Here is a 12,607-nt window from a genome sequence, read left to right as displayed (position 1 = left end):
ACTTTAGCGGGCGGAGAGTGTTCTCATTCCTCAAGCCCCACTAAACCTACTCTAATACTTATAATTTCTACAGAAATCATTCTGTTTATAGAGTACTCATAATATATCCACTTGTACAACTACCACTACATCACTGTTGGATACCAGTCACCTGAGCAAAGTGTTGTAGAGCAGATTGTTGAATATGCTGTGCACTTCTGAGGAGTTTTAAACCTTAAATGGAGCTGCTTATATACTTAATGCCATGTCTAATAAATCTACTAAGGTCAATTGTCCTTTCAAACTATTTAATTTGTAGAAAGCACACTTATGTCTATAACACAGTTTTGTGTATTTTTCCTCGCATATTTTATCTTGAGTGTTTTAGAGGCAGTAGTTAAAGGAAGACTGTTGTACCAGAATGGCAAGAAAACCCCCAGCTATAGCAGAATAACTGGGTTGAGGACCTTGCCAAAGAATTTTTGTATTCACCTTTTCCTAGTCAGATTTTTGAGCCGTTTTTTTTTTTTTAATGGATTCATAGCTAAATGCCACAAATAAACTAAAATACCAGAAATGCTCTCAAAGTTTTGATTATTGTTATGTAAAAATGTCATTTTAGAGGGATTATTAAGTGGAAATACCGATAATAAGTAAACCAACCCTTTAATCTCAACCTTATCCAAATATTTCCTGCCCATAGTACAAACATCTAATAATACTTTTAGGATTTTAATAGTTAGAGCAGGTGGATTTTGACCTATCCTTTAACAATACATTCTGTTTTTCAGGTTCCCTAAAGACCTATAAATTAGTATGAGGTCTTTGAGGTCCACAGAAAGCTAATTTCGGTCTAGACTTAAAAAGTCAATAGTTTTATAATTCCATAATCACACTGCCCAGAGCTGAAGGGTATAAAATTATATGGGTGAATTTCTCTTCCTCCCTAAGGCAAAGCCAACAACTACACAGCATTTTCAAAGCCTCCATCCGACCACCTTCTCTCTCTATTCAATCATTTCTCCCACTTAGCCCACTCTAGCTTTCTTCTTTAACCCCCACTCCTACTTTAACTTCACTCATCTCTCTTCCATCTTTTCATCCACCCCCCCACCCACCCCTTCTTCTTTCTTGCTCATGGCTTCATTTAGCTGGTACCACTATCAAGGGAAATTTGCTAGATGGGGAGAGTCAATGGAGTGTAGCATATAGCTAGACATCAGCCTCAGGGAGGGTTTTCTACTGGAATCATCAACAATATTGCATAAGCTACACAATGGTCTAGAGGGAAATAGTAGTACATGGATGGATGGAAGAAATGGGGAGGGATGATGGAGGACTATTAGAGGATGTGGGTGTGAGAAAGTATATGGTGTGGTAAATTAACTTAGATATTGACATTCAAAACACACACTGAAGATACATTTCTGAACTCGTGCATTAAGGGCATGCGTGTGATGCCACTGGTTCTTTTAACTCATCTGATTTAATGACACGTGCTCTGAGCAATGTTGTGTGTAGGAACCAAATACACACGGCTTGAAAGTTTGGGGTAACTCATAACTCGCACTTGTATTCGTTGAATGACCTTGTACAGTAAAAAGGAAATATAACCAAGACATTGACAGACATTTTTAGTAAAATAAACATTTTGTCCTTTAAACTTCACCTTCCTCAAAGAAATGCCCATCTGCAGCAGTCATAGCCTTGCAGACCTTTGGCATTTTGCTGAGGCATTCCAGAGAAATTTGACCCTATGTTTCCCAAAGCGTTTCTCACAAGTTGTATTAGTTTGACAGCTGCTTCTTACATACCATATAATCAAGTTGTCAACATCAATCGGGTTGTGTTCCAGTGACTGTGCAGGCCACACCATAACAGAGACAACAGCATTTGACTGTTTCCTCTTTAAGCAGTTTGGACCTGTGCTTTGGTTCAGTGTTCATTTCGCTGACCAGTAATTTTCGTCACCGAACTTTTATTTTTTGCCAAAAACAAGACGATAACTAAATAAAATGTAACTGACAATGACGTGTACTGACAAGTTTGTCAACAAATAAATATTTGATGAAAATTATCCTTGAGAGACGAGAGCCAATCAGAACTGAGTAAGTTCTAAATAATTTAGAAAGGTGGGACGAGTTTGGATGCATGCACATTATGCAATAAGGTTAGATGCGCCTATTTGATCAGCCCTTGAGAAACAATACAACTTAGAAACAAACGAAATCGAAAACTTGCTGTCAAAGTGACTGCTTTGGTCACTGTCCTCCTGTTTGGAAACTAGCACCCCCCACCCCAAGTCTATGTTTGTTCGACAATCAGAATCTTCATCTCCTAGTGGCCAGTCTCACATGGATTTGTCTTTGCAAGTTTGTCTTACATTCGCATCCCAAAGCCGGCATCAAGGAGCCACTTCTTCACTGTTCATGGTAAAACATGTGTCTTCTGGATACAAAGCTGCTTGTTGAGTAAGACCAGTAACTCTTTGTTTTCTCAAACAATACACTCTGATGTACTTTTCTTACTTGCTCAGTTGGTTCTCGCTCTGTCTGTTTTTTAACTGCTCTGTTACGAGAGTAGTATACTTCTTCTAAAATCTGGCAATTTACTACTTTGATCTTATTTTAAATGGGGGGAAAAAAGCTTTTGTTTCAAAAACAAAGACATTTAAGTGACCCCAGCCTTTTCAGCAGCAGTATAATTCTGCTTCTTTGTTCAGTGACGCAAATGAATGTTATGAACGTAGTGATTACAGACTTCCTGGGAAGAAGGTGAAGGGGAAGTGCAACACGCACAGTTAGAGTGGCATTATTTGATGTGCTTAAAATAATATTCACATAAAAATATCAGGCAGATAACATGTGCAGGAGGACCTTGATGAGTTGAGGCTCATCATTGCCACATGAATCATTATGGTGGCAGCGTACAGACTTGGAAAACAATGACTGCAGTTGTTTTGAATGATGAATGATGATAGCTGAAGCAATAGAATTTCCCAGTGATATTATTTGTTTTCAAAACATTTTGTCTTCCAAAATCTATTTATGCTAAAAACTCATTACCTTAAGGTGAATACATCACAATGCTCGTATAATTCAATTTGACACAACCTGCTTTTAACTCTGCATTTAGAGTCTAATGCTTTCTGTGTATGCATTGTTTATACTTTTATGACTTGCCTAAAAAAAATGATCAACTATTATGACCAATTTCTTTATATTAAGTAGGTATTGTAAAAATATTTGTATAAATAAAATAATTAAATATGCTGAATTTTGTCATATTACTGCATAAAGGAGAGACATAAGAGTTGGGCAGTTTCTCCTGCATACCTGACCTCCAGATGCAGCACCAGCAGGCAACGGTCTGCAATATCTTGGAAGCCCCTGGACAGGTCGTTGAGGGTCTGGAGAATCTGCTCCCTGCTGCGTTCACTCTCTCCAACCACCTGGCTGTCTGTTGGGATCATAGAGATGTAGGAAGATGAGAACACACGATAGGCATAGAAAAACTCAATTATTGCAAACAGGAGCAGTTGAAGTGAGTAAAAGGACCATTGTAAATGGTTTCTGCATCCTGTGTTACAGCTATTTGAAAGGCGGTGTGCGTACACTCATTTAACAGGTGCTTTTTAAACCATAGGGGATGAGTCAAGTATTCCGTTAATGTGATTTAATGTCAAAATGTAAAATATGTGCAAAAAAAATAAATAAATGTGTACATTAACAAAGGCACTTGTCTTGCCTTTGTTACTTCATGCTTATTATATTTTGTGGAGATTACCTAGTTCTTATTGAAAAATAATGAATATATTTCTATAACTTTGAACATCACACATTGAACGTCTGCATGCTGGTCGACACACTGCACAGACAAAGGTTAAAACAGGGTTAATCAGTCAGAGATTGTTAAGGTTCACAATTGAGGAGGGAGAGTACAAACCACTCTTGGTCCAGAAGGTCTTTGGTCAAACAATGATTTTTAATGAACACACGTGTGGGAAGACACTCTGTACGCAGACAGCCAGTAGTCCTCGACTTAATCAAAGCATGAACAGATATTTTATAGCATCAGGGTTTGATTTACTGACGCCCCTTCATGCGTCACAGATACATTTTATACATAGATTTATACAAGATGATCTTCTGGCTTTTACCCCAGAAGATCATCTTCTATTTTCATGGCTGGTACTTTCCGTTCTTGTCTTAAAGTGAATTGTTCCTCTTTCTTGCCGAGACATGACTAATCTCTCCTCTAAATAAATCTAACTAATGTGTGTGTATGTGTTGACCTCACATGCTCTTTGTGTCACCTCTTCACCTACTGTCTGTGTCTCGTCCTCAAATGCTCTTTCTCAATTCACCTGTTGCACTTCTGACCTTTCACCAGGACAGAGGCTCACTGAGACTATGTGTATGTCTTCTACTAAATAAATGTTTTAACCAAGAACCTCTACTAAAACCTTAATATAAAATGATCTGATATATAAGTGTTTTGTAAGCATGTATTGCAATTCCTTCTATGGCTCCAAGTCACTTGCACAATAGATTGTCCGAACATCGCGCCGAACAAAGCTTCCGACCCCCAATTAATTGACCGAGCTCCAACTCTTTAATAAGCACAGATATGCATTGTGTATAAAATAGTCATAACTGCTTAAGGCCTTCTTAAAGCTATCTGTTACATTGTTAAAGCCTCGTCTTAGCCTGCGGCTCAAAATAACTTCCACTTCTGCAAAACTCTCCAAGCCTATTTCCTGTCCTGTTACTTTTAGCCTTTCTGAAAGACACACTGTTTAACCCCTGAATGCAATATAAACTCCAGATTATATTATTAATGCAATGGTAATGATGACAATTATTTAGCAATAGCAGTAAAATAATTTCCCTGCTCCACACTCCCTCAGTGCCTTTACACAGCCGTGTGGCACTGTTCTTACCAGCCTTCAGTCCACCGTGCATGTTCCATCACGTAGTTTCTTCTTTTCTGTTGATCCTTTCACTCGTCTCTTTCAAGATTACTCCAAGCATGGCAAATCTGACAATCAGTGTCCAGTGCTTTACCACCGTTCATTATCCCACTGTTCAACTGCCCAGCCTGTAATTTACAGTACATGTTTCCACCTCGTGGTTCCTTACATGCTGCTGCTGGTGTCGTCAGTGTGGTTTCAGTTGCACTGTCTTTTGCCTGCTATTAATTCTTCTCAAGTCCACGATGTTCTGTCGGTCTTCATCAGGAGATTAACTGTCCTTTGAGCTTCTTCTCAGGATGGGGACAAGTGCGAGGTCAAGCTGTAAAATTTTAAGCCAAAATCTGGCCTGTTTTCTCCCAATTATGCTACTCTAGTGGTTTTGGCGCCGTACTCAAAATTCCAGGTTGAGAGAAGTCCACCTTTATTTATCTGTAATCTGTGTTGACACACTAAAACATACAATTAATATCCTTTTCATTTCTTTTCTCAAAACCTCCATTCGCTTTATCTGCCTAGAGTTTAACTCATCTGTTTCTCTCTCTGGGTGCTCACTCGTCACCTTATATGGGCATGCAAACTTCCTGTCACCCACACCATTTCCTGTTACACACACACAGCACGCAGCTGCTCAGAGCAGCTCAAGCTGCTTTTCTGTTTCTCCAGGCTAATCAAACTTATTTTATATTTACAATCTACAAACCCTCTGTAATTCTACTAACTTTTGATCTAAAATGTAGCATCATTCACACAATGATTTCATAATCCTCTCACACACACCTTTTAAATAAACTAAACTCTTATAACATCACTCATGCATCTCTTAAATTAAAAACACTTTCAAACTTTAAAACATCCTACTTTACATCACCAAAGAAATACCTCTCACACCTTTATTCATCATTCAAAACCTTCTAGTCACCGCATTCACACACTTAAAGTGTGACCAGAGTTGAGGAATATAACTCAAAACACACTTTCCTAAGAGTATTTTAGACATGCTTGTCATAATCAAAAAGAGCAAGTCAAAAACAAACAAACAAAAAATTGAAACCTCCATTAATTCTCACCGCACACACAAGAAATTGAAAAAATAAAACACACCAGCAACTATTGCTGGAGAGAAGTTACTACTGAAAGTAATATGTTAATCTTAAGTATACACAGTGCACTCAATATATTTATATATCTACATCCAACTTCAGTCAATTACTATACATCCCCTACGGCAACTCAAAACTTTATTTATAGTCCTCTAATAAACATAAATGGCATTTTAAACACACACTCAACAATGTTTGCAGCAGTATTTGTAAAACCAACTGTGGCTTAAACAGTTCACTGCTTACTCATTTGCATTTTCACACTCACACACACCGTCTAAAAATAGCAGCAGGCAGTCAGTGCATTACTGACTCGACACACAGAGATCTCTCACACCAAATTTTCTTATTCTATATTACAACGACGTCTTATATTTACAACCACTGTCAGATCTGTCAGCTTTAGCGCCTACACAATTTCGACAAATTTAAAATAACCGCCCAGCGGATGAACTCCCTGAGTTTTTTGCGACCAATTAACCAGTATCTGTCCAACAGTTTCTGGCCTCATCTCTAAAGTCCCTAACACAATTTAAAAGCGTCAACCAACCCAAACTTTGCCTGAAGCTCTATTTTTGGCATTTCACAGCCAAGGCTTACCCTGAAGTTTTAAGTTAAAGTTACACGCCCAAAGTCCAACTTCTGCTGACCAAAAAAGCGCAGACTACCGTTCCAAACGGTAAGGAGACTCTAACTCCTAGCTATTTTGGAGGTTCCCAAGTTCTCCCCGGTTGCCAACCGTACTAACCCTATTCGCCGATAGGTCAGGGCCAAGCGTCCTTGGCCGGGAGGGAGCATTACCTCCGAGAACTGCGCTTCCTAGAACCCCCACGGTTCCGTTCTAAGATAATTTATAATACTTTGGAACAACAGTAAAACACCCAACAAAGTGTAAGACTGAAGCAGGTCCAACCTTATAACCAAAAAATAACCAAATTCCCTAAGATACTAAAATCATTGAGCAGTCCAACTGCTTACCACCACGGTCCAACCGTATTAAATCCTTTTAGCGGTCCAACCGCATTCAATCATTACCAGCAGTCCAACTGCTTTTAAATCCTCAGTACTGTCATGAGATTCTCATCAAAATCAAAGCAGACATTTACCGGCAACTTTTACTGAATAGACATTTAATTTTATCATCCAATTCAGCACACTTCGGATAAAATCAACAGGCCTGTGCCTACCTCTTTTTAAAGGCGCCTGTCCCCTCAGTTTGGTTGCCGGGTCACGCCTGCCTGTCTGACCACAACGGACCATACATCACCGTCTACACCTCCAATCCTCCCTCCTCAACCACCGGACGAAGCCCCCAAATGTTAAGGTTCACAATTGAGGAGGGAGAGTACAAACCACTCTTGGTCCAGAAGGTCTTGGTCAAACAATGATTTTTAATGAACACACGTGTGGGAAGACACTCTGTACGCAGACAGCCAGTAGTCCTCGACTTAATCAAAGCATGAACAGATATTTTATAGCATCAGGGTTTGATTTACTGACGCCCCTTCATGCGTCACAGATACATTTTATACATAGATTTATACAAGATGATCTTCTGGCTTTTACCCCAGAAGATCATCTTCTATTTTCATGGCTGGTACTTTCCGTTCTTGTCTTAAAGTGAATTGTTCCTCTTTCTTGCCGAGACATGACTAATCTCTCCTCTAAATAAATCTAACTAATGTGTGTGTATGTGTTGACCTCACATGCTCTTTGTGTCACCTCTTCACCTACTGTCTGTGTCTCGTCCTCAAATGCTCTTTCTCAATTCACCTGTTGCACTTCTGACCTTTCACCAGGACAGAGGCTCACTGAGACTATGTGTATGTCTTCTACTAAATAAATGTTTTAACCAAGAACCTCTACTAAAACCTTAATATAAAATGATCTGATATATAAGTGTTTTGTAAGCATGTATTGCAATTCCTTCTATGGCTCCAAGTCACTTGCACAATAGATTGTCCGAACATCGCGCCGAACAAAGCTTCCGACCCCCAATTAATTGACCGAGCTCCAACTCTTTAATAAGCACAGATATGCATTGTGTATAAAATAGTCATAACTGCTTAAGGCCTTCTTAAAGCTATCTGTTACATTGTTAAAGCCTCGTCTTAGCCTGCGGCTCAAAATAACTTCCACTTCTGCAAAACTCTCCAAGCCTATTTCCTGTCCTGTTACTTTTAGCCTTTCTGAAAGACACACTGTTTAACCCCTGAATGCAATATAAACTCCAGATTATATTATTAATGCAATGGTAATGATGACAATTATTTAGCAATAGCAGTAAAATAATTTCCCTGCTCCACAAGATAAACAGTTTTTGAGGCTTTCAATTGTAAAATATGTTTTATTTTGCTCTTAACTGAGTACTATTGATTCACTATTATTGATTCACCCACTAATAGGGAAAACAACAAGTATGATAACCTGTTTAAAAGAGGATGATGTTAAAATAAGAACAAGAGCAAATGAGTTTACTGCACATATTGTATTGGTACCGCAATATATTGTTTTTATTTCACTTTATTGTACTGTGTTGATATTGTATTTGTATTGTTGTTGCAGTGAATTGTATTGTATTTTTACTGTGCTGCCCGTTCCCAGCACTCAAAACAAAACTGAATAAGTACTGTAAGTGGGTAAATGGGTAACATATATGAGGAGAAATCATGCCATTTTAGCTTATATAGATTAGAAAATAACAACAAACTAATCTGATCAAAAAATGAAGGGACCACTCAATCAACACATATCACAAGTCAGTTAAACTTCGGGGACATCGATCTGTCCAGTTAAGAAGCATGAACCATTGTGAATCCATCTCAGCTGCTTTGGTGCAAATCAAAGTGACAAGAGGTGCACTGGAGAAGCAACAACAAGACAATCCCCAAAAAGGGAATGAATTTGCAGGTGGTGGCCACAGACCATTGCTTTCTTCTTATCCCTCCTGACCAGTTTTTCTCTAATTTCGGTTTTTGTCAGTGCCCTGTCACTGCTGGCAGCATTAGAGAGTAATTACAGCCCAGTCAGGTTGCTCATATAGTTTGTTTATTCCAGTCATGGCCCATCCATACCTAGGTCTACTTTGTCTCCCAGCACAGTCTCAAGAATGTGGGTGAGATAGCAGGAGATGGGCTACATGGGTTACATAAGGACAGGTGGACAGGTCCATATTTGGCATCAACTCCACAGCAGGACTGGTATTTGCTCCTTAGTACAAGAAGCAACAGGAGGAGCACTGCTAGAACCTTACAAAATGACCTCCAGCAGGCTACTTGTGCATTGTACTAAACTAGAGTGTCACTCTTTTTACAAAGTTTTAAGGTTTGGAATCTGCTGAAAAGTCCTTGAAAGCTAGGGAAAGGCCTGCCAGCCCGTGGTGTTTTTCTTAAACTGCCCTTGAGCTCCCAAACATTGTCCTAAGATTGTTATTAATGTGTTGTTTTGTTACTCTGCAGTAATAAGCATGTATTCCATTCCATATTGACATTATCAAGTTCTGTAAATAACGTTAGCTCATATGGTACACACATTCGCAAACTCATTAGTTCAGCTTCACACACTTCCTGAGTCCTTCAGCATGTTCCTGTACTTTCTTCCCATTACTTGTGCTGAGGCAGCAAGAGCATGTGTCACTGCACTGCATTGTAAGCCACACAAAAGACCTGAGTGTGTGTGTGTGTGTGTGTGTGTGTGTGTGTGTGTGAGAAAGAGAGAGAACCAGAGAGCATGATGAGTGTATATAAATTCAGCTCAGCATAGATCAATGGCCATAAATTAACAAGGAGAGGAAAAGGAGAGAAATTGGCCCCGTCACTCATATGTAAGTCTATTTGGTCAATGAGGCGAGTGTGTGTGTGTGTGTGTGTGTGTGTGTGTGTGTGTGTGTGTGTCCATGAGAGGGTGTTGGTGTGTGTACAAAGAGTGACTGTTGAGCAGGAGAATGCAGGGGTCCACGATCGATGTGCTGCAGTCAAAACCAGCTCCCTAGTTATTCTTCCTGCCCTTCCGAAGGTCACACATGCATGCAAGCTGGTACACATGCATGCATACACACCGCTAAGAACAAAGAAGTTAATAATTAAATATGCTGAATTATGAATATGCAATTAAGTGATGATTATTCTTTCTTCTCCTTGACTCTTTTGAATTATACCACCAAAAAAGCCATGTCTACCTTAACTGTGTTCTCACTAGGCTACATATAGAACGTGTAAAAACAATCTCCAACTGCAATTTCTTCCTTTCAGAAGACTGCTTAGAAATGTATGTTTCAACACAGCCTGAGCTCTCTTAGACAAGCTTTCTTGTAGTTTCTGTAAGTGTTCTTCAGGAATAATTCTCTAGGCTTCTTGAAGTACATTCAAAGTTATTGTTTGGACTTTGTTCCAGTTTTGCTCTGTTCTTTGTTTTAGCTCTGGGGAGGCCAATCCATGACCAACAGTGTTCCACTGTGTTCTTTTGCACTGGAAGTGTATTTGGCATCTCTGTCATGCTGAAAATTGAAGCCACTACCAGTCAGATACTATTACATGATGGATCAAAAATATGACAGTACTGTTCTGTGTTTATAATTCCATCAATTTTGACAAGATCGCCAACATCACTGGCTGAAATGCATCCCAAAAACACGACTCCACTGTGTTTTACAGATGGCTGTAGACACTCATTGTTGTACTTCTCCTGACTTCTACCGCACATACCGAAGACAATTTGAAACCAAAATCTACAATTTGGATTCATTACTCTATAAGAACTGCTGGCACTGACTTTCAGTCCAGCCCTTACCTTAGCTTTCTCTCCCTCCTTCCTTTGTTAAGAATGGCTTCTTGACAGCCACCCTTAAACTAAGACCATGGCTGATGAGGCTTCAGTGAACAGTAGATAGACTGAAGGGCCAGATGCATCTCTCAGGTCCTATGTCAACTCTTTGCTGGAAATTTGCCTATTTCTTAAGAATCTTACATCACTTTAACATATTGCTAATCTGCTGTACTTTTCAAGCCTAAAACTTCTTTTGTTGGCATCCACTCATCTAGCTTCCTCAAATTTATTAAGGACACAAGACACATCTTGCTGGAATATATAAGTTTTTGGCTAATAGCGCTTTGGAAAACACCTTGTTGCAAAAAGATAATTCTATGTCTATTGATTGATTGACTGATTGCTTTATTGGCCATATGCAGGTTGCCCCGCAGAGGAATAGGACCCCCCCCCCCCCGACTTACACACACAACAAAGACATCACATGGGAATACAGTCGGAGATCGGCAGCGTTGCAGAGAAAACACTGAAAAATTACACAACAATGGGAAAAAAAAAGAGACCTCTTCTCACGCTGGGCACCTATGGGAGGACAGCATGAGAACAGGAAACAAAAAAAACTCCTCTGCACAGAGAGCACATTAATGTCCACATCACAACATTATTGTGTAGTCTAGTGTTTTTGCAACAAGATATTTAGTAACAAAGTGCCTAAAATGCAATTTAAAATTGTTTTATTTGCTAAGTTGACTGTTATGTGTAGAGAACAATGGTTCATCCCTTGTTGTTTGACTGAAAGAACACCATATTCATCTGAATATGGTATGGTACAAGGACTGGACTGTAAATTAATGAAAAAAGAGCCAATATATAAAAAAGTGTATGACCTCCAGAGAGTGCTCAAGAGCACTTAAAACTACAAACTTTCACTCCTTTAAAGCAAAATATAAAGAAATGAGGGGTGATGCAAGACTTTTGCACAATCCTATATTCTTGATTCTCTCTCTATACTTAAATCCAAAAAACTCTATTTTGCTTTGCATTGGTTGTGCTTTTGTGTCCTCCTCAGTGCACATTTTGTATGCATTGTAGTTACTTTAATTTTATCTCTGAGAAAATGAGAAAGCATTGCTCCGAGCAAACAGCAGTCAGGTATACGCCATGACCGTCCAATCAGAAAAGCAAACACGGTCAGGGCTGTGATGTGACATTGGTGACAGTTGCTCTTATGGCCTGTGTACCTGACATACAGAGATAACAGCTTGGAATTATGTTTCTTATTAAAGGTCTGCAAGTGATGAACGTTCTGGATGTATGAACTAACAGTATGGTTAGTTCAGCTAAAATAATTCTGGTGTACAGCCCCTACAGGCAGTTAATAGTAATAAATAATTATGTAGCATGGTAGACTTCTACTAAAAATGTATTTTTGTTACTTTGTTACTTTTACTTTGAATTGGCCTAAGAAACCAAAACCTGATTTCAGTAAGTGGACTACTTTACACATTAATTATGCTCAACTTTGTTTGTTTAAATGGCAATCAGCATCAGTGTTACTATATGTGATGACAATAATTTAATATTTAATAATCTATAATATCGAATTGCCCCTCACCCCGCAGGGGGTGGTTGTGTGGGGGGGGGGGGGGGGGGGGGGGGTCTTGTGGCTTAGATCTTCAGCTGAGAGATACCAATATTAATCTAGCTAAGAGTCAACGGAACAACAAACAAGATTGCTTTTAATGAAAGAAAAACATTGATTTCTCAAGAGAGTAGAGGATATTACATT

The 12,607-nt window shown here is 39.1% G+C and overlaps 1 protein-coding gene across 1 annotated transcript in view; it reads right to left on the bottom strand.

The window, feature by feature from the left end:
* exoc4 (exocyst complex component 4) overlaps window positions 1-12,607 on the bottom strand; it is a 158,339-nt gene that overhangs the window by 18,923 nt on the left and 126,809 nt on the right. The window contains exon 17 of the mRNA XM_080887812.1: window positions 3,315-3,438. Coding sequence (XP_080743938.1) covers window positions 3,315-3,438 — 124 coding nt within the window. The remainder of the gene's footprint in view (window positions 1-3,314; window positions 3,439-12,607) is intronic.

The sequence above is a fragment of the Rhamphochromis sp. 'chilingali' genome (genome assembly GCF_963969265.1).
Source record: "Rhamphochromis sp. 'chilingali' genome assembly, chromosome: 7".
Taxonomy (NCBI): Eukaryota; Metazoa; Chordata; class Actinopteri; order Cichliformes; family Cichlidae; genus Rhamphochromis; species Rhamphochromis sp. 'chilingali'.
This window is presented reverse-complemented; position numbering and strand designations above follow the sequence as displayed.